A 21914-nucleotide genomic window follows, 5' to 3' on the forward strand; every position below is an offset into this window, starting at 1 on the left:
GCCAAGGACTCAGCCAAAGATGATCGCCAAGGCCGAAATACGGGATGGAAGACAACAGCCCCCACACACACCGAATCGCCCATAACCAGCACCCCCTCCCATGGCGAACTTGCCCCACCCCAAAGACTCATCAGCCATCAATCTAGGCCCACAATGTGCAACTTAACATAAGCTGATCAAAGAACCTTGAACATTGCCTTTTCTGAATGGAGACTTTCTGCTCTTGAAGGGCCCAGCGCTGTATTGTACTTTCCTGAAAACAGAGCTTTCTGAACAAGAATTGTGATTGAACTCAACCGACCTGTGTAAGTCTAATTTCTGCTTCAGTGTCTTAGCATTTTCCTAAATCTGAAGAAATCAAACGAGCACGCAGTGAGTAAATTGGATAACAGGTGATTGGCAATGGCTTTTGCCGTGAGGCGCAGATAACGCGCTCCCCAAATTGTGGACAAAATCCAACAACCTCTTTGTCACAAAAGACGCAGAAGGAAGAAAACCACCAGTGAGGTCAGTCATGATAGCTGGTGAATGCATTGATGTTCTTGTTGATTCGGGAGCCTCAGCTAATCTCCTGGATGGAAGAATAAAGATGCATGGTGGATGACTTGCACGATCTCAACGGCGCCATCATGTTCTCGAAGCTGGACCTGCCTAATAAAGATGCAAGTCATCCACCTACGGTGGATGACTTGCACGATCTCAACGGCGCCATCATGTTCTCGAAGCTGGACCTCAATGCAGGATAGCACCAACTTGAACAAGCACCTGAGTCCAGATACATCACTACAGTCTCAACACATATTCGACTGAGACAGTACACACGCCTAATTTTTGGAATCTCTTCAGCAGCAGAGGTCTTCCAACACACAATCCAAAATGTGCTCCACAGAATACAGGAAGTCAGAAATTTCAGTGATGATATCATCATTTTTAGAACCACCCCTGCAGAGCATGACCGCTCCCTGGAAGAAGTCTTGAAAAGACTCCATGAAAACAGTCACAAATAGAGACAAATGTGAGTTCCACAAAACGTCTCTGGAATTCTATGGCTACATCTTCTCAAAAGACGGTATCTCACCTGACCCAAAGAAAATACAACCCATCACGCACATGCCAGTCCCACAGCATCCGAGTGAGATCCGCAGCCTACTGGGGATGGCTAATAAAGCGCTCGTTTCATCCCGGACTTCTCCTCAATTACCCAACCGCTGCGCGAGCTCACAAAGAAGGACACTCAGTGGTCATGGAAAACGGAACATACAGAGGCCCTTAATCAACTAAAAGACAGGCTGATCAGCAATCCGGTCATGAGCTACTTTCACCCCGAGAGAAAAACAAAGGTCATTGTGGACGCAAGTCCAGTTGGTCTCGGTGCAATCCTGGCACAGACTGACAAGGTGGAAAACAAAACATACATCGTAGCCTATGCAAGTAGGGCCCTGACCCCAGTGGGACAGCAATATTCCCAGACCGAACGAGAGGCGCTGGCTATCGTTTGGAATTGAATTCATTATGATCACGGACCACAAACCGCTGGAGCTCATCTTCAACAACCCAAAGTCCAAGCCTCCCGCACGGATAGAAAGGTGGGCCCTCAGACTTTAAGGTTGTTCACAAACCTGGAAAATCAAACCCGGCAGACTACATGTCTCGCCATCCACAAACACTTCACACGCCCAGTATCACAGATGACGTGGACATTGAAATGCATGTCTCCTTCATTGCAACACATGCAGTACCCAAAGCAATGACACTCGAAGAAGTGAAAAGAGAGACTCTGGGTGATCCACTGTTACAACATGTTGTCAAAATTATTCACTCAAGTAACTGGGACAGCCTACATGACAACGCCACACAATTTGATCAGTCAACTCTGAGAACATTTTACAACATTAGGGAAGAACTTACAACTGTGGATGGAGACAGTCTCGTTCTTACGGGCACCAGGCTCGTCATGCCTGTGACCCTGCAATCCAGAGCACTTGCAGTTGCTCATGAAGGACATCAAGGCATTGTCAAAACTAAGCAGCTACTCCGAGAGAAAGTCTGGTTTCCGACGATAGACAAACATACCGAGGAACTGATATCCCGCTGCCTTCCTTGTCAATCATCCACACCCAAGACTGAGCATCGACCACTGCAAATGTCTGAACTCCCACAGGGACCTTGGGAAAATGTTGCAGTGGACTTCTGTGGCCCCTTTCCTTCAGAATGACCTGTTAGTCATCATAGATGAATATTCAAGATTTCCCTTTGTAGAGATTATGCCGTCCACATCAGGATGCAAACTCATCCCTGTCATGGACAAAATCTTTTCAACTGTGGGCATTCCAAACATGGTGAAAAGCGATAATGGGCCCCCATTCTCAAGCAAGGACTTTTCAGACTTTGCTAAATACCTTGGGTTCCACCACAGAAAGATTACCACCTACTGGCCACAGGCCAACGCTGCAGTTGAAAGATTCGACAGGACTCTGACCAAAGCGATACACACAGCTACGCTGGAAGGCAAGCCGTGGAAACAAGAGCTATACAAGTTCCTCAGGAACTACAGTGCAACACCTCATCACAGCACCGACTAACCCTAACCCTAACCGACCAGCCTCCGGCTGAAGGGTTCTATGGTCGCCCCATAAATATAAAACTACCATCCATCTCTCATCCTCCCAGTGATGACGATCTCGGACAGATGGATTGAAGAAAGACAAAATGAAAAATTATGCAGACAAAAGGAGGAACGCATCACACTCTGAACTCAAGGAGGGTGATGTTGTCTTAATACAACAGAGGAAAACAGGAAAACTTGTGACACCATTCAACCCTAACCCCTACAAAGTCATCACAGTGAAAGGAACAATGGTCACTGCACAGAGACATGAACACAAACTCACAAGACACAGATCACACTTCAAACTCCTGAAACGCAAACCGAAAGTCCCATTCACAACAGCAGACGGTGATAACTGTAATGACGACAGTGTTAAACGACAAGCAGGTGATCCTGAACACGTTAACCCTGAAGCCAGGAGGAGACGCCCTGTGAGGGTAAACAGACGACCTCCTCAAAGACTTATCACTGAAATATCGCAACTTCAGCAAAAGGTTATGAAGAGTGATGAGACACTGACAAATTCCCACCACCGAATCTCATCACCGTTATGTTTATTGATACAAGAGTAATGTGTGTTCAGTACTGCTCAGAGATATTAATCCCAGTTATTTGCTAAAATGTTTGTATATCTGATTTTGAATTAATAATACAGTACAGAATCACAATTTTATTTAATATTTTCTATTAATGCACATTCTGTCAGGGTAAGTAAAGCTAAAACTAAGGAGGGACATTTCATTTAAAAGAAAAGGAGAGATGAGGTGTTGTGATAATTAGACGCTACCCCTTTCAGAGACTGAGGAAGTCAGATCGTGTTGAACAGTGAGAGTTAGAGTTGTTGCTGTACAGGCTAAGTGAGGAGTCAATATTATATACTACCTGTAACTGTTCATGAAAGTTATTAAAGCTTCGACCTAAGCGATATAACCCGAGAGGACATTCAGTTTCTACAGCCCCTAGGTATGTGTGAATGCGGATAGTTGTTCGTCTGTGTGCCCTGTGATTAGCTGTGTCCCCCGCCTACAGCCCGATAACTGCTGAGATAGGCTCCAGCACGCCCACGACCTCTGTGGGGACAAGCAGTTTCAAAAATGGATAGATGGATGGAAAAAGTGAAACCACAAAGAAAAGGATTGCTAGAGAAGAAGAAGCCATGTGTCAGGAAAGGGAAAACAATTGGCTGTTTTATAGTGACTTTTTGTTTTGTGATTTAAAGTGCATTGCTAATTTGGGGGAAATGAGATTTAAATCAGATAATTTTAGAGAGCAGAGTAGTCTCCCTGGTACGGCCTGCCCTGGTGCAATTTGTTCAAATACTAATAGCATCACTCAATCCAATTTCAAGGATCAGTGTACTTCTTGAATGTGCTTTTGTGATTTATATTTTTTTCAGGCAAAGGCCCTGTTGTATTTCCCTGCTTTCTGAAAAGAACAAATGGAAAATTAACATGGGAATTGCTAGTTGAGATTCTGGAGTCCCTGCACAACCATAAAGGGACAAAATCAAAAAAACAAGTATTTTGTTAGCTGCCTAACTTCTAACTCCTAACCTCTATGTGTGAGCAAGCCGCTCGGAATTTAACAGAATTGTGACGTAACAAGCAACATTAAGTTTCTCCTCACAAGGATCTGATAAATGACAAAAGAAAATCACAAATATGATCTTAAAATGGGTGACCATTCAAGAGAAGCGAGTTTTGCTGTGTATTTTTAAAGAATGCTTTATTTCTCCTTTTTCGTACAGCGCCAAAGATGAAACACTTGACTGATCCACTCAGATCACTTAGTAATTGGCCATGGTGGTTTCCAGCCATTCGTTGAAGATGCAGACCTGAGAATGAGAACATGACGATCAAATCAGCCGGACCGACTTTTAGGCCATTACGGTCGGGCAAGTTGGAAGAGTACCTTAGCGTAGACACCGGGGTGGTCCTTCTCGGCACATCCATAGCCCCAGGACACGACGCCCTGCAGCTCGCCATTGCACACCACGGGGCCACCTGAGTCACCCTGGCAGCACAAAGTTCACAGCCTTGGTACGCATTTTGATCCACTATGAAACACATAATACTACACAACCCGCTTTTGAAAGACGAGATGGATCAGGATTTTATTGTTGCGCACCTTTACGTGGTGAAGAAAGGTGAGAATGTGGCTTAAAGCCCTCATCAATTGATTTTTAATACCTGGCAAGAGTCCTTGCCTCCCTCTAGGTATCCGGCGCAGAACATGGCGTTTGTGATCATGCCGGGGTAGGAGTTCTTGCAGTCACTGTCGGACAAGATGGGGAGGTCCAAGCACTGCAGCTTGTTCTTGTCGGCGGCTGCGGAAGATCGAGTGAGAGGAAACCCAGACGACACGCTAACGGGGAAATGCAATCTTGTTGTCGAAAGCGACCGGTCGCCCGTGTGACTCACTGGAGCTCATGGTGTTGCCCCATCCGGAGACTTTGCACATGGTGCCGGCGGGGGCGCAGCTGCTGGGCAGGGCCACGGGCTTCACGTACTGGTTGAGCGTGGCGGGTTTGCTCAGCTTGATCAGCATGATGTCATTGTTGATGTTGTAGGAGCTGTAGCGGGGGTGGCGGATAACGCGGGAGGAACCGATGAACTGCTCGGTTCCCTCGTTGATCCTGATATGGTGCTCGCCCAGACGCACCTCAACGCGGCTGGAAAGGATTCAGGGTTTGAAAAGACGGCTCCTGGGATTGAGGCACCTTGATCGGTTGGAGGTGTTAACGTACGACTTGTAGCAGTGAGCGGCGGACACGACCCAGTTCTCGTTGACCAGGGAGCCTCCGCAGAAGTGGTAGCCGGAGTTCAGAGACACCTGATGGGGCTGCGAGTGGGGTGTGCACTCATAGCCACCGACGATCTTGTCGTCTTCGGTGGCAACTGCAAATGGAGCCGCAAACCCATTAACCGAGCGAATGTCTAGTGAGGCGATGGAGGGAAGGTTTACTCACAGGCGGCTCCGATGAGCAGAACAAAGACAAAGCACCTCATGGTTGCTGAGTGATCTTGTTGATGAAAGGAGCATACCTGAAGACTGGCTTTATAATCACCGGCGGGAGTGCTGCCCTCCTTTGCGGTTCATCCCCATTGGTCAGCAGAGAGCCAATCACCTTCCGAGTACATTGGGGTGTTTGTATCAGTTTTTGTCCAGGCATCACTTTCTGTCGAGATCAAATTCAAAAGCAAAGATTTTGGTTTTATGGGAATGAATGACAGCGGTCTTCTAATATTAGTCTCGAAATACAAAGAGACAAAGCAGTCAGACCAAAGTACTTGACATTACCCAACTGACAACTTTTGAGTCACATTACATTTTCATTTTTATCCTTTTACATTCAGATTTAGTGCTGACAAACACAAGCAATTTTCTTGTTCAAAGTTTTGCGCTGGCGCTTGCGATGACATAACGGCTTGTTGATAATCTATCGCATCATGTGGACGTTTCCCAGGATCTTCAAGAGCGCTTGACAATCATGAAATACAAACAGGTCTTTCTTCATTGGAAAAACAACTCAAATGAACAGCTGGCCAAACTGCAGAATGATTTATCTTTCATCTAATCGAGCACATTGTTGGAGATGTTGGTTGGGGAGAGGCATACCATTTGTTTGAATAAAATTTAAATATGAAATGAAAATATGAATATTGGGGGTGGGGTGGGGGGACTGGCAGTAGTATTGCGACAACAGCCGCTTTTTTCCGGCAGCATTTTGGCACTAGTTTCGTGCTTTGCTTAATTAGCAAAAGTTTTAGCCAGCATGGCGAAGGTTTTAGAGAAAAAAGACGAGGATCGTGCCAGGGAAATAGACAAGTCGAACGGGATCAGGAACTGCTTCAGATGAGCATGGCTCGAGAGCAGCGTCATCTTACAACTGGGAACACAAAGACGCTCATAAAACAATGCGACAGTGAGCGCCCGGTGCGCTCCGGTGGCGTGATAGGACTAAATTGAGATCTCTGCGCAATGAGGTCCACTTCAATTTTGGAAAGTACATCAGGACTTTAAAAACATTTTATAAAATTTCAGCGACGGCTCTGTCACAATAATGTGATCAGCGCGGTGCAATTGCGCGGTCGGCGACGTGCTACATTTGAGCGATCGAACAAAATTAAGCTCCCTGCGCACTTAGGTCCTCTTGAATTTTGGAAAGTACATCAGGAGTTTAAAAATATTTTCTAAATTTCAGAAAAGTTTCGGCCCCACAAGTGGGGCATGCGGCCCCCAGACCCCGGCTACTTTTCTGTGTTTTTTTTTTTTCATTTGTCTCTGATTAAATGAAGTGTCTGATTTTAGGACTTTATCTGATGGAAATTTTTTACCTCAAAGAAATTCTGCTTACCCGAGAGGGGCTAACACAACATTATGCACGCTTGCAGCTAAGCGCTATTGCAGGGGTGTCAAACTTATTTTTGTCGCGGGCCGCGTCATAGTTTGCTTCAAAGCGCCATTAAAATTGTCAACCCATATAAATGTATGAACGTCTCATAATGTATATGTAGTATAGGTAGGCTACACAACAAACTGATGAATAACTAGTTTTCAAAACAGAGACTAATAAAAACTGTTCAAATATTTCGAGATGAAAAAATGAAATCAAATATTTAAAAATCTTAATTATTTAAAATAATGAATGGTAATAAAATTTTTTTAACAATAGCTCTATTTTTTAAAAGTGAAAACAATTTGAAATTTTGGAATTGACATGAATTTGATACATAATTTGTCTTCGTGGGCCACCTAAGATAACGTGGCGGGCCTTGACTTTGACACCTGTGCGCTATTGGAACAGAACATGGCTATCATATAAAAAAAGTCAAACAAAGTTGATTTTGCACTGATATGTGGCCGAATGTTTTTGAGCTGCCATATCTAAAGACTTCAATCAACATTTAAGCTTGTGAACAGTCCATCTGCAGAAGCCTTCCACAGCACAATGTCAAGGTCAGCGACTCAAAAAACAAATATTACAACCAGCTAAATTTAGACACATACATACATCACAAATCCTTACCGAACCCCACAAATATAAAGTTGTCCCAACAAAAAAAGGTTATTATTGGTGAGTGTTTAGTTACGCAATAAAAATACTCTTCAGTTCTGCTGGGCTTGCCTTGATGACGGACATTTCACCGTCACTCAGTCAGCATTTTCTGACTTGACCCTTTTCACAGTTCCAGCACAACCTTTGGGGGTGTGCCTAAAAGAGAGGCAGGAAGCACCTTCCAATATAAAGGAGACACCAGGCTTAAGTCCTCATCCACAGGATCCCTTGGCAACCATGAGGTGCCTGGTCTTTGTTCTGCTCGTCGGAGCCACCTGTGAGTAAACCTTCCCTCATCGCCTCACTCGACAGTCGCTCGGTTAATGGGTTCGCGGCTCCGTTTGCAGTTGCCACCGGAGACGACAAAACCGTCGGAGGCTACGAGCGCACGCCCCACTCGCAGCCCCATCAGGTGTCTCTGAACTCCAGCTACCACTTCTGTGGAGGCACCCTGGTCAACGAGAACTGGGTTGTGTCTGCCGCTCACTGCTACAAGTCGTACGTACCCCCCGCCCCCAACCGATCAAGGTACCTCAATCCCATAAGCCGCCTTTTCAAACCCTGAATTCTCTCCAGCCGCGTGTAGGTGCGTCTGGGCAAGCACCACATCAAGGTCAACGAGGGAACAGTTCAATGGTTCCTCTCGCGTCATCCGCCACCCCCGCTACAGCTCCTACGACATCGACAATGACATCATGCTGATTAAGCTAAGCAGACCCGCCACGCTCAACCAGTATGTGAAGCCCGCGGCCCTGCCCAGCAGCTGCGCCCCCGCCGGCACCATGTCCAAAGTCTCCGGATGGGGCAACACCATGAGCTCCAGTGAGTCCCACAGTCAAAGATTTTAAGATCAAATTCCTCTCCTCTTGAGTGGGCATCTTTGATCTTTAGAACTTCAGAACTAGATGCATCTTTAATGGCTGAATGTAACACTAGATGGGTAGTGGATGAGCGCTGATCCATACTCATGGCCTTCTTTGGTTCATGCCTAGCAAAGTTTTGTGTGATCCGTCAGAACATGAGATCCGTCGGAACATCTTTAATCCAAGCTTAGGTTAACCATTCTACATTGTGGCCTATGTTCCAGCCGCCGACAGGAACAAGCTGCAGTGCCTGGACATCCCTATCCTGTCAGACAAAGACTGTAACAACTCCTATCCTGGCATGATCATCGATGCCATGTTCTGCGCCGAATACCGAAGGACTCATGCCAGGTACCGAGTGCCAAAAAGAACTTCTCAAAATTTGTCTTCAACCCTTCAGGAATTGATGTCAAAGGTGGAGCGTTAACCATTTGAATCCTTAAACACGAACTTTGTGCCGCCAGGGTGACTCCTGGGGCCCCGTGGTGTGCAACGGCGAGCTTCAGGGTGTTATGTCTTGGGGTTTCGGCTGTGCCGAGAAGGACCACCCGGGAGTCTATGCCAAGGTACACGGGATAAAGTCATTGAATCGTATTGATCCATTAAGGTTTGGAGTGGTAGAAACATGGATTCAGCTAATTTGCATAGTTATGTGTCCAAATTTGTGGGAACAGCTTTTGGTAGGCCCAGACAAATAAAACCTTCCAGACAAAAACCAACATTGGGTAGCAAGTGTTATCAAGATGTTCCTAAGTGGGAAGCCTGACAGTTTCTGGATTCAAAACCCAACTCAGGCCTTCCTGAGTTTTCATTTTTTGTATATCCGATGACCCACTGACGGGACTTACAAGTCAAACGGCCCCTTTGTGAGCAAAGTAACAAACGTGTCCATCCACACAGATCTGCCTTTTCAACGAGTGGCTGGAGAGCACCATGTCGAGTTATTAAGCCCCTTCCTGTGACGATTGCCTCTTCCTCTGCCAGCTACCTCAACTGCAACAGCTTTTTACCGCCCACAATGTCACACGATTTTACCCCAGATGTGCAGCAACTTTCCATTGTGCTAAATAAAGGTTCCAACATTGAGTTCCATACAATTGGTTGCATCATATCTCAGCTGCACTCCATCACTGAAAACAGCCTTAAATGCTCACAAAAACTAATATTGATCCTCAGTTCATAAGACCACGTCAAAGTCACAAAGCTGCTTACAACTAAATAGAACTTATTTTGTGGTCAAACTGAACTGCTCTATCGCAATAAAGTATCACTTTTAAATGAGTATTGCGAAGTTTTCCCATCAGCACCATGCCAGGAGTTTTATTGGTCTGCAGGACCAGGGGAAAGACTTAATAGTTGGCAGTCAATAAAAATCCTCATAGAAACGCTCCAATTGGAACCAAGCCAAAAGGGTGTTGAAATTCAATCTTGTTCATCTTAAACTCTCGGACAATGCAAAACAACACTGAAATACAGGGCACAGAGAGATAATGAACTCAGACATTAATTTGAAAACACTGGGCAATCAGCACATTTCAAAAGCGATGACTGAGGAGTGTTCAGTTTTAATCAAGCCATTGTTAATGAATCTAAAAAAAAAAATTAAAAAAAAAAACAGTGGGGGCAGTACATTTGGTTCGTGGACATCCCTAGGGACTTAACCAACTAAATCCACCTCTTAATAAAAGCACCATCACGTCACAATCATACAAACCTTCGACATTGTACAAAAACGCAACTGTCAAACAGCATAAATAAATTCCATCATACTCACCAGCAGACGTGTTGATTATGAAATATCATGTGTGCAGTACTTTAGGCGTTTTGCTCGTGGAAGTTGGTTGTTACAGCAAGCTTTGTTTAGTTTCGTAAGCGGAACCGTTGATGCATACTTCATTTCTCAACACGGACAGCTTAGACCAACGCACCTCTCAACGTCATGTAAACTTCCGCACCCTTTTCCCTGTTTCCTGACCCCAGCGTGCAAGTTAACTTCACTGTCGTACGATTTGAGTTTAAGGATGATCTAAAGCTTTCCTTAGAAAAAAACTTATTTTCTGTGTACATATTCCAGTGTAGTCTGTGGTGGGCAAAAGCGAACGACCAGGATGCGTCTGACGCTGCAGTCGTTGATCTCCCACGGCCGAGTGGCCCGCAAAATGGGGCTGGGACCCAAGTCCCGCTTGGACATGCTGCGGAACATTCTGACCGGACTGGTGAGACATGAGCGCATCGAAACCGTCGCTGCCCGGGCGGATGAAGTCCGCTTCTACGCCGAGAAGGTATCTGGCTCCTGCAGCTAATGGGGCAGCTGCGTTACTTTTTACTTTTCTTCGACTGTCCAAAATCTTAACTTAAATCTTAAAATCTGGACGCTATAAATTGATTATTAATTGTATTATTGGTTGTATTATTTGTATACATTACTACGTCCATAAGGATTTTAGATGAGATAATTTAAAGATGAAAAACAATTTTGCAATTGAGTTTACATCTAAGGAAAAAGATCAATATTTCACCAAATGATTCCCGAGCGCGGCACCGCTGCTGCTCACTGCTCCCCTCTCCCCCAGGGGATGGATCAAAATCACATGGGGATGGGTTAGATGCAGAGGACAAATTTCACCACACCCAGATTTGTGTGTGACGATGATCATTGGGACTTTAACTTTAAACGTCAATGCAAGTGTAAACAAAATCTAAAAACAAAATTATGCACTATTGAATAGAATGTCCCCCCGCCCCCCCCCCCAAAAAAGTTAATCAAGATGTATAAAATATCAACTAAACATTATAATGATTGCCAGTAGATGTTTGTGTGTGTTTTTTTTGTCGTAGCTGATCGATTACGCAAAGAAAGGTGACACAGACGAGAAGGCGATGAAGATGGCAACATTTTGGTTGACGGTATGAGTACACAGCTGGAACTTTATCTTCTGAAGTCGAACTTCATTGATTTTATTGATTCCGGTTTATTCGCCAGGAAAATTTATTTTTTTAAATCACATAATTGATGTCGTTCTGTTATTTTAATTTATGTTAAATTGATTTCCAAACTTGGTCACAGAACAAATGAAACTCAAAGTTCTACTGTATCGTTTTTTTGACACTGACCATGGCAGGAAAAGGACCTGGTCCCAAAACTGTTCAAGGTGCTGGCCCCGCGCTTCGAACGGCATTCAGACAGCTATACGCGTATGGCCCGCATTCCCAACCGGCAGAACCTGGACCGAGCCAAGATGGCCGTGCTGGAGTACAAAGGCAACCCTTTCCCGCCGCTCTACCCGGTCAGAAAACAAAACCCGCTCACTCTAATCAACCAGCTGCTGGCAGGCTACCGCGAGGACAAGGCCAACTCTGAACACATTTAAAAAGGTTGTTCTTTGTATTGTTTGCTTTATTCTAATAAATATAAAAAAAATATTTTGTACCCTATTTGTATTTGGAGGGGATAAAAACGTTAGAAAAAAAGGCAATTGCAATATTGCATTGGCTTTTTTTTCTGTCCCTTGAAGGCAGCAGTAAATAAAGCACACGAGACCTGTAGTAAAACATGTTTTAATTATTATTTTGGCCAAAACTGTATCATAATCTACAGCATATTTGACACCTTAAAAATGCATTTGAACAGTACTTCCTTCAGTACTATGTGCTCTTACCCGGAGAAGCTTTAAAAAAAAAAAAAAGCTGTGCTTTTCTTTGTCATGCGTACATAAATCATCATCTGGTCCAGTTCAACACTCCACCTGTGTGTGTGCATTTGTGTCCGCAAAGCAGCGATCGGGTGTCCAATTATGGCGACGGAACAAAAAGAGACATAACATACATAAGACGAATCATCACATATACGCACGATACAAGTCATTCCAGTATTGCTTTGTACTGAAATCTTAAGCCAGGGGTGCGGGAGACAACACAGCAATCGCTGTTCATCGTTTGTATCCCACTTGAAATCTAAACAAGAACAAATTTATAATTGTGTGCCATCGGTTTAAAAACACACTGTCCGTTTGTGTTGTTAAAACAAAACAACATGGTTTGGTTGAACATTTTCGTATTTAAATATACAATGTTTAATTCTCTTATTTTGTGGGTCCGTTTCACAGTTAACATTTCAAAACAGTTGAAGCAAGCATACTGGCTCCACTGAGTCGTTACATTTCCTCAAAGCGATGTTATACGATACCGTTTATCACTACATGAGAAGAGGCGCAAAGGAATATTTTCAAGTGTTATTGTATTGGAGGGCCTGTTTTAACCTATCATGAACGTATCTAGCGGGCTAAATGGGGGCTCACTATTGATTTTTTGTATTTCTTTTGATCACAAAAGGTTTCAAATGGCACACATTGAATTAAATACTCAAAAATTGTACATGGAGCTCGACAATAACGAAAACTATTGTTAATGTATCAACACCGATGCCATTTTCTCACACTGCCCACGACTTCTTTCTCTTATCCTAATTTGTTTTAACAAACTGGTGGTACAATCGCCACCACACTAGGGTGATATTTACATGTGCACACTTAAGCATGTGTCTCGCAGTGGCAACAACAAAGTAGCAAGGTGACAACATTACAAATAAACAAGACCAGCAACATTAAAGTGCTCCATGCAGGACACACAAAATGTACACTTGTTGCTTTTCTACACATCGTCGGAGTAGTAGTAGTAGTAGTAGTAGTAGTAGTAGTAGTTTGACGTTGAACCAGAAATTCAAACGCTGACACAGTTTGAACACTTGGGTGCAAAAGGGTTGTGTTTGTGAAGCTAGTCCTTCCGCAGAGTTAGCCATATCATGCTAAATACATTCCGAAAAAGACTTAAAACAACACTGTCAAGGCTGCACACAAACAGTTTCTTATTTGTCTTTTTAACTTAATTTGAGTCCAGAATTTAATTGGACCTCACCGACTTGGACGCAACGCTACGGGATACTTGCTAGCATTAGCAACCGCAGCTATCCACGGAATCGAGACAATGTAAGCACAATAAAACATTCATGTTGATTTCAGGCGGGAATTATCTTGCCTATCTTTCCGTAAGCAATTAGGGGACACGGGTGTAAAAACGACAAGTTGTTTAAGCGATTTAGCAAGACGGTTATTCGGCTGGGTATGAACCTTGATCTTTTGACCATTTGGATAAAGACCTGTAAAATGCCAAAATTGTAATTTTACGATGAAAAACATGACAGATTATTAGAACACCGAAGCCTATTGTGTGTATTAATACAAAAGCTAAATGTTTAATACATACCATAAGCTAATACTGAATATAGAGAACGGATTTATAGAAGGGAATACGACACAAACATGCGTGTTTTTGTCCCCCCAAAATACCAGAAGAGACTAAACATTTACAGCATTTCACTCAACCGGAATAACCAGCTGTGATGAAGCCGAAGAACAATAAAAAATGGTGCCTTGAAACTTTTGAGATCTCCCCTCCGCCTCCCCAAATCCTCTCAAAAGTAATGCTGCCACTACAGAAATAAACAAGACTCATAATAAAAATAAATAGCATTTTTTATAATCCAAATGTGTGCCGTAGAAACATAAAAAACATTGAAAATAGTAGCGCTTCTTTACGAAAAGAAGTGAAATGTGATGGCATGAACTTTGGAACTTAAATACAACTAAGGTAGAAAATCAAAATGAGAGTGGTAGCTCTGCTGTCAAGCTATTTACAATTATGTAAAACAAAACAAAAAAAACCAAATACACGATTTGGGTCTTTTCTCAGTTTTTTTTCCCGCGTGGTGCTCAGAGTTCCTTCTATTGGTCAAATATTTATTGCTTTTCTTCTAACGAGCGCTTTTGTGTGCTCCTTCCGTAATGTCTCGGTTTTGTACTCACTCTGTCTTCCCGTTTTCACGCCTTTGATCCGAAGCCGCCGCCTCCTCCTGCGACGCCACCTCCTCCCACGACGCCACCTTGCATGCTGAAGTACTCTGTGAAGGACGGGAGTCGCATGGGGGGTGGGGGCGAGCGTGCGGCAACGGCGGCCGTCCGCGGCCGGATGGGAGGTGGGAGTGGCGGTAAAATGGACGGCAGGTCGTCGACGGCGGCCGAGGTGGTTATTATCTTGTGATCGCTGTTCTTCGGCACGTCTGGGACTTTCCGCGGCACCGTTTCCTCCACCGTCTTGACAGGATCCTGAGGGTCAACAATGGTTATGCGTTCGAGAGAAGCAGATTTTTCACGATGTCATCAACAACATCAGAATTTGACAAGACTCACCGAGTGGATGGAGAAGAGCTCGGTGAAGTTGGGCTGCGAGTCTCCCAGGAAAGAGCCGTTGCCGTAGGCGTGGTGCGGGAAGCTCTCGCCGCCCTCTCCTCCTTTGGGACTGGACAGCAGGATCCCGATCTGAGAGGTGCGCACGTGGTACGGGAAGTTCTTGTTGGCGGCCGACGGGCGCGTTATCACCTGGCAAGGTAAGAAAAAAAGCAGCGGGTTGGTTATGTCTCATTAAATTGCTGTGAAAACGCCTTTGTCTGTCCAAAGGCATTTTGGGAATAAGATGAAACAAGTCGAAACCAGGAAGACGATGTGGGCATAGAGGTGGATGCCCAGCTGGATGCCGTTGACGATCTTCTCCCGAGCCCAACGGGGGATGCCGAAGTTGGCGATGAGAGCCATCACCGGAACAGCAAAGAACCTAAAACAAAACCCCCAAAAAATCTAAATGCAATTTGACTCATAGGTGGGCTAAATCAAACTTTGAAATGAAATGAAGTTTGTTTTCTAAAGAGTGGGCTACCAAGAGTCACAAGCCAAAGCATAAAATAAGAGAAAATTAAAAATGTTCAGTCGGGCAAACTTTCAAAGATGGTCTTGCTGCTTGTTTGTTTTTGTTTTTTTCACAGCAGATATCGTTTCCAATTTGATTCTTTCCCAAAGAGCCACATACAGAACAGTTGAAGAGACTTGAAATCAATTCCCTTTGACGATTCAAGTATATTTCTCGCAGAGTGCATAAATAATTCAAAGAAAACGTTCTCGCTGCTGATGGAGGATCTTCCCTGCTGGGAGGAGGACTCACCATAGAGTGTAGGTTGTGAAGAAGGGCACATAGAAGGGCTGCTTTTCGGGGTAGTGCTTGAGTGACACCAGCACGGCGTAGCAGAACCACACATAGGCCAAAAGCTGCAGGCCCATCAGCCCATAGCCCGCCGGGCTGTCGTAGGCGTACAGAACCTCGCCGGGATCAAAGAACTGAAAACAAACAAAAGCTTAACGTTGCTTTGTGTGATCTTTAAAATTGGTGCTCAATTCATACTCCCCTCATGCCACGGCGCTGTCAACCTCATGTTAAACCTCTTCAACAATGGCCATTTTTGGCTGTGACATTGACGTGTTCCTCTTGCATGTCCTCCCACATTTGTCTCTGTCATATATCGCATTTCACGGTATGGCGCGAGCCCGCCGTGACCAGGTTACCCGCCGCTACATAATGCACATGCCCCCGTGGCTCGTCTCCGAGGATCGGAACCCGAGCCGAGTCCCGAGCTGCCAGAATTTGGAACGTAACCCAGTTTTTGGCGGGAGCTCCCTGGAGTGCAGCGCACGCTTTTATATATAGCTGCACGCACGGCATTGGGGTGTTATTAATTTATCAGATTCCGAACATGGCAGTGAGCGGAATCTTGACACAGGAGATGTGGAGATGCATAACTAATGAGGGTGCATGTCAAAGAAGGCAGATCGGGCAACTGCAAGGTCATGAGGTGACCATTTGGGAAACTTGAAGGAAAATGAGCCTATTTTTGCAAGTACACTGCTAACTTCACGTCGGACTTTGGTCCGTGACCAAGGTCGAAACTCAATTTATTTCATAGCAAATCCGTTTTCTCCATTGAAATGCCATTAATCCATCGCAGCTAGAATTGTTTTGTTCCAGCAAACTGCAGCAGGTAATGGGAAAAAAAAAAAGACACTATGCGCTTGCTTCGAACTGTTTGTCATTTCCAGTCACAGTTGAAAACAAAAAGATTCACACCTGTCTTTCATCAAATCACCCCACTTTCACAAGTCCATTAGCTTAATGCTAACACCCAACAACAGACGCGTGGTTGCATTTGGCAGAACCGGTTTTGCTCCATCGAGTCCAAATGTTCAACGCTGTTAAATTAGCGAGAAATAATAGAAGGAGCGGCGTCAGCAGCAGCTGGGCCCCAAAGCAGACATTTCTCATTTGTCCTCCAGGAACCCCGTTTCAAGTGCACCGACAAGAACACTTTTAGCAGCACCAAAGGCGGCGACGTGGCGTCACCGCAGTTTAATGACACAACAGGAGCCCTCAGTCATTATCTGACTTTTACGTGTGTGTGTGTGTGTGTGTGTGTGAGTGAGTACCTCGGCCTCGTAGATGAAGAGGATGACGTAGGTGATTGTGTAGACGGTCATATAGATGCTCAGCTTGATGGAGCCGCTATGGCTGATCCTTGCCCTGAGGTGACAAAGTGGCATCAAAATGTGCAAAACAGCAGTTTAGGCACACAACAGTACCCGTCGGCTTTTACTGGTGAGATGCAAACACAACATAAGATGGCAGCCGCACCTTGTGACAGTGAAACCTTTGCCCAGTAGAATGAGCATGAGCAGGAACACCAGGAAACTGAGTGAGAAGAGTAATTTTCCTAGCGAGACACAAAGACGACACCCCGGAGTATAAAAAAAGGGAAAGAAGGAAACAATCCACTGCACTTGCACACAATTATGAGCGCATTGTTTTTACCGCAAGGCTTTTTGATGGAACTCACCGAGTATTTTCAGGCTGCCGTTGCCGACGCCATCCCGAGCGTAGAGGCCCCAGTAGACGCAGTGGAACAGCAGGCTGAGCACTGGGGGGGAGGGGGGGCTTAGGGTTAGACATAAGCACCCATGCCCTCCTTCAGAAAAATCGGTTTATGTTGTCAGCTACGGAAATAATTTGGCAAGAAAGCATCGCATTGCCCAGGATTCCAGTTTTTGTTTTGCCTTCTCTTTGTGCAACTGTTAGCCGAGTTTATTTCCAGAGCCCACACTGTACCCCCTTTGGGACTTGTTTTTTGCCCTCAGCCTCCTCCTTTTGTATTTTTCTTTCAGCAAAAAAAAAAATCAGACTTCAGCCCTCCCGTTCTGTCTCTCTCTGCTGGTCATGGTTTTAATGTCTCGTGTCTCGTAACAAAATTTGATTTCCATTTGCATACAATTTGATCTCCATCGCCACAAAAGTGGAAGGTGCAAGCCGTCAAAATTTTATGAAGTCGACTATTTACATGTTGTTCATTTTAAATTGAAGCGCAAGATTGATCGATTGATACATGAATTAAACAGCTGTTGCAAATTTACTAATTGGCTCCTTGAAAGAGAACAAGGTGTCCATCCTGAAATTTTACTGAATGCACAATCCTCTCAAATTTTTGTGAGCAGTGAGTACTTTTGCCATCTGGGGGAAAAAACAATGTTAAAAACGAGATGAATTTTGGAGGGAAAAAGGACAACAATTCTGTAAAAGGAATCAGAGAAGGCATGGGTTGTGATTTCAAAAGTGTGTGGGAAGCAAAGGAGATAAGGAGTGAAACCGAGACGAGAGGGCGGGGGTGTCGTCGGCCGCTGCGCTGCAGGCTGCGTTCAATGGCGCCCATTCAGACGTAAATACGGGCCGATAGGATCGGTGGCGCTAAAGTGAGGATTCAAGCCAGTGTGAGTGTACGGCTGGCTCGTCGTCATCTTCCCGCAACCTGAAGCGCCTCCTGCCGTGCTATTGTGTGCATGTGGGACGCAAACACTCACCCTCCACACCTGCGGCTGTCATGAACATTTTGTAGGTGGTGTGGAGAAGCTGTCTGCCCTTCAGATTGTCTGCGGAAAGATACACACAAAAAGGCATGAGGCGACGCAGGTGGCTTCCAAACCACAATGGAAGCAATTGGAGCCAGCATTACGCAGGCATTAATATTTGACGAGCCGAAGCCCTCCTGCTGGGGGAAATTTACAGGTGAGGGGCAGGTCGTAAACAATAGCGCTCGCCGGGTTCTCCGAGAGGACGCTTACGCAACAAACGATCCAGGAAATTGGCCATTTTTCACACACACACACAAGCATCAGTGGGCACTCTGAGTCTCTGCTGGCCTCAAGATCGTCACAGTGTACATTTGAACATTGAGTGCACGAAATTGTAAGAAGTCTTCGTTTCATAATGGTTTTTTTGGCTGTGCTGCTTTCAGTACATGCAGATTTTTTTTTGTCCAATCATATTTCTGCCTCAGTGTGCTGCCATGTCAAGCTAATCTTTTGACGGGTCATCATGCGTTTGAAGTTTGGTCAAATTTAGCACAACATAATGTAGCCAACATGAGACGTGTTGGATCATCCAAAATGTTCTCTCCAGCGCAGATAGAGTTCGTCGAGTGCCGTAATTGCTCTGCAAGGATTCTTCCCGCTAGCATCTATTCTAAGCTGCAATAACTTGAGGAATTCGAATAAAAACGCTGCAGGGGAAGTCACGTGAGCCACATAACAACAGGGAGTCGCTGCTGGAGGTAAAAAAACAAAACCTAAAAGTCCTTGAGGAGCCGATCGCGACGGTGAAATGTTCCATTTGGTCGTCTTGTCTTGCTCAAATGAGACGGAAGCTCAGCGCTTGACCTTGGGATCTTCTTTCGCTTGCTGCTTGCAAGGCAACATGAAGAATGAATCTTGAAAAATGACATTTGAAAAAAGCACGGAGACGCCGCGTGCCAAATGTGACCTGAATGAAAGATGCTATGACGATGAACGGACACTTTTATGCCATCACATCTTCTTAAAATGCATTTTAAAGCACAAATGCTTAGTAATGTGAATGAATGCCACCTACAGGATTGGCGTAGAAACCGGTGATGAACAATTCAACCCAGAAGTATTTGGTCATTTGTATAAATATAATTTTATCTTGTTCCTACAGTTTCTTTGCCTTAAGAGTCACAGCAGAATGAAAAATGGGACAGAAACTGTATTTGATGGAGGTCTCCACTCCACTCTACTCTAGTTAACAATTGCGAAGTGTAAATGGAAGTTGTTCTGCAGCCGCTGGCACTGAAATTTTAAAGTGAACTGATATGAAAATAAGCCCTCCCCCCATTACCTGGTACAAAATAGAAAAAGCGCCACTTTGGTGGAAATTTCATGACTACAAATCTCCTTCAAGGCTTCCAAGCAGGGCTAGGAACACGAGAAGCTACTCTCATGCCATCAAGAAAACATGTCCGGTTTAAAGTCTGGGAAAGGCAGACTTGAAAAGGTACTTACAGGCAAAGTAGCAGGACAGCAGGAAGACCACGGAGAAGATGACCAGGAAGGTGATGTCCGTCTCCAGGATTCCTGAGGACCAGAAATAGAATCGGTAACGAGGGAGAAACAGGCGAAGCGAACTCAGTCGAGAGCACGAGTGGAGAATGGCAAAAATGCTTCCGCTTCCTTCTCGCACTTCATCCGTCATGGTTAATCCATCCATTAAGGACATTTGTCCACTTCACTCTGCTTTATTGGCCGTGCCAACTTGACCGTTTCTCCCGTAATTGCTTCTTTCTGCTTTCTAGCCACGTTGGATAACACTTTTTATTTAGACCGATACCTGAACCAGGATTCACATTTGAGCAAGTTCACTCATAATTTGATCCATAATGACAGATTGCATAAAAGACCTGTGGTCAGTCAGTTCAACACAGAGTTTAATCAATCCAGTTGAAGCTAAAACTTGTTTTGGGGATTTTTGTTGAACCACAACTGTGAAACCGCAACAAAATATTGGCAGATACAAGTACACAAAAAACGTTCAGTACATCGGCCTCGAGAGGGTTCCGTCAGTATCAGCGGCTGGTTATCAGCAGCCTCCACAAGGCATCGATATGTTGAAACAAGGCTGCTATCTGTATTCCCCCCCCCAAGTGGTTTCCGTGGCGCTTACCGAACTCATCGGCGGAGAAGTGCTGCGTCCAGAAAGACTGGCCATTGGTCAGCTTCATCTCGTACTCCAACTGAAGGCCGTCGCCCTGCGGGGTGCCCAGAGAAACGTGCCATCAGATTTCATAAGCTGCTTGGTAGCAGGGGGGTTTCTTTACTCAACTGCACATGTGTGATACTTAATTTTTTTTTAAGACAGTCACTAAAATGCAATTTTCACCCCCTTTTTGAATGCCAGGGGAAACGTAAAAGACTGATAGGAACAGCGCTCCAATATGAGAGAAGACATCATCTTTTGAGGCTCTTTGAGGAAAAACTGCAAATTCAAACTTTTGGAATGAGGCTTGTCACATTTAATACAGGATTTGGACTCGCAAGCAGACAGTAGACATGAGTGGGAAACCTAAAGTCTTAATGTACAAAATGACAAGACGAGGCAACCGTTTGAAGCTGCGCCACGCCACACGGCAGCCATACTGCGGAGAGCCAAACAAAAGATCGCTGCCAGGGGAACGACAGGAAGTGGCAAGATGAGGCGGTTCATCATAACTATGGCAACAGACAGACCTGCATGAACGCCGACTGACGACTCAAATGCGTCGTAAGCGCCGTTTGAATTGGCCTTGTAATGATGTCATCATTGACCACTCGATGGACATAGAGATGGTGGGCCGGCGTCGTTGATTGAGCGGAATTGTCCGTTAAAGTTAACTGATGAGCAACAGCCCTTCGAAGCATTTTGCTGCAGTCATCCATCTCGGCGCTGCCACTTGAACGAAACGCAAAACAAAAGACCACAGCCAAAATGCCATAGCCGATCGGGTTCACGAGGGACAGCGTGAAGGCGCTTGGAAGCGAACAGCCGAAAGATTGCGAGTGACGGGGAGATATGAGTTCTATTTTTTAAAAAAGGTGTGCAATTGGCGCCCAGGCCGAGAGCGGATCTTTCATCTGCACGTCCGGGAGCGTTAAGCAGCGTGTCTATTAGGTGGGCCTGGCGCGACACTAAACGCTGCTCTGCAGGAAGCATCCCTTCTAATCACGTCTACAGCAAAACAAACGAGGCTACTCGCACACGCCGACCAAATGACAAGCGGGCCAACGACGGAAGTGAACCCAGCGCCTGTTCGGGAAAGGGAGCCTTTCATTCCCCGGCGTGGTCATCGGGTGTGCCCCCATTTTACTTTACCGGCCCCAAAATAATTGTTTGCGGATTGCTGTGTGAGAAAAGGGCCAGGACTGGCTTTTTTCAAGATATAGGCCACCACTTACCCCGCATTTGCTGAGCGCGATGTACCACCACCTCTCCCTCACCGAGCGGAAGCTGCGGCCACCCACGCAGCTCAGCACCTCCTCGCCGCCGTCGTCACCCTCAACCTGCCAGAGAGGGCCGACACACACACACACACGCACACACAGAGTCAATGCTGCCGTCACCCAGATCAGAT

At 45.2% G+C, this 21914-nt stretch overlaps 4 protein-coding genes across 4 annotated transcripts in view; 2 read left to right on the forward strand and 2 right to left on the reverse strand.

Moving 5' to 3' along the window:
• Nucleotides 1-4316: 4316 nt before the first annotated feature.
• On the reverse strand, nt 4317-10423 carry LOC125975792 (trypsin-2). The gene is made up of 7 exons (XM_049731800.1): nt 10305-10423; nt 5577-5786; nt 5355-5505; nt 5029-5279; nt 4798-4934; nt 4520-4621; nt 4317-4442 (listed from the first exon to the last, which is right to left on the reverse strand). Exons 2-7 carry the CDS (start codon nt 5614-5616, stop codon nt 4395-4397), a joined length of 729 nt encoding a protein of 242 aa, XP_049587757.1. The 5' UTR covers nt 5617-5786; nt 10305-10423; the 3' UTR covers nt 4317-4394.
• LOC125975234 (trypsin-1-like) lies at nt 7905-9749 on the forward strand. The gene is made up of 6 exons (XM_049730518.2): nt 7905-7944; nt 8015-8113; nt 8244-8489; nt 8755-8881; nt 8995-9096; nt 9431-9749. Exons 1-6 carry the CDS (start codon nt 7905-7907, stop codon nt 9711-9713), a joined length of 897 nt encoding a protein of 298 aa, XP_049586475.1. The 3' UTR covers nt 9714-9749.
• Nucleotides 10424-10464: 41 nt separating the features above from the next.
• Nucleotides 10465-12273, forward strand: mrpl17 (mitochondrial ribosomal protein L17). Its single transcript, XM_049731832.2, has 3 exons — nt 10465-10812; nt 11369-11437; nt 11653-12273. The coding sequence occupies exons 1-3, from the start codon at nt 10639-10641 to the stop codon at nt 11899-11901; spliced, it is 492 nt and encodes a 163-aa protein (XP_049587789.1). The 5' UTR covers nt 10465-10638; the 3' UTR covers nt 11902-12273.
• tmem145 (transmembrane protein 145) overlaps nt 12073-21914 on the reverse strand; it is a 29497-nt gene continuing 19655 nt past the window's right edge. The window contains exons 5-15 of the mRNA XM_049731599.2: nt 21739-21843; nt 20471-20555; nt 19813-19884; nt 18316-18384; nt 17301-17381; nt 17099-17177; nt 16894-16987; nt 15581-15753; nt 15076-15196; nt 14776-14964; nt 12073-14691 (exon numbers count right to left, since the gene is read on the reverse strand). Of these exons, the coding sequence (XP_049587556.1) occupies nt 14407-14691; nt 14776-14964; nt 15076-15196; nt 15581-15753; nt 16894-16987; nt 17099-17177; nt 17301-17381; nt 18316-18384; nt 19813-19884; nt 20471-20555; nt 21739-21843 (1353 nt within the window). The 3' untranslated portion in view covers nt 12073-14406. The remainder of the gene's footprint in view (nt 14692-14775; nt 14965-15075; nt 15197-15580; nt 15754-16893; nt 16988-17098; nt 17178-17300; nt 17382-18315; nt 18385-19812; nt 19885-20470; nt 20556-21738; nt 21844-21914) is intronic.

This window comes from Syngnathus scovelli, chromosome 9 (assembly GCF_024217435.2).
Source record: "Syngnathus scovelli strain Florida chromosome 9, RoL_Ssco_1.2, whole genome shotgun sequence".
NCBI lineage: Eukaryota > Metazoa > Chordata > Actinopteri > Syngnathiformes > Syngnathidae > Syngnathus > Syngnathus scovelli.

Coding starts and splice junctions, on each gene's coding strand:
- mrpl17 (XM_049731832.2), top strand. CDS start 10,639: ATGCGTCTGACGCTGCAGTCGTTGATCTCCCACGGCCGAGTGGCCCGC. Junction 10,813..11,368: donor TCCGCTTCTACGCCGAGAAG/GTATCTGGCTCC, acceptor TTTTTGTCGTAG/CTGATCGATTACGCAAAGAA. Junction 11,438..11,652: donor TGGCAACATTTTGGTTGACG/GTATGAGTACAC, acceptor TGACCATGGCAG/GAAAAGGACCTGGTCCCAAA.
- LOC125975234 (XM_049730518.2), top strand. CDS start 7,905: ATGAGGTGCCTGGTCTTTGTTCTGCTCGTCGGAGCCACCT. Junction 7,945..8,014: donor TCTGCTCGTCGGAGCCACCT/GTGAGTAAACCT, acceptor CTCCGTTTGCAG/TTGCCACCGGAGACGACAAA. Junction 9,097..9,430: donor ACCCGGGAGTCTATGCCAAG/GTACACGGGATA, acceptor CCATCCACACAG/ATCTGCCTTTTCAACGAGTG.
- LOC125975792 (XM_049731800.1), bottom strand. CDS start 5,616: ATGAGGTGCTTTGTCTTTGTTCTGCTCATCGGAGCCGCCT. Junction 5,506..5,576: donor TCTGCTCATCGGAGCCGCCT/GTGAGTAAACCT, acceptor CTCCATTTGCAG/TTGCCACCGAAGACGACAAG. Junction 4,622..4,797: donor GAGGCAAGGACTCTTGCCAG/GTATTAAAAATC, acceptor TTGTGCTGCCAG/GGTGACTCAGGTGGCCCCGT.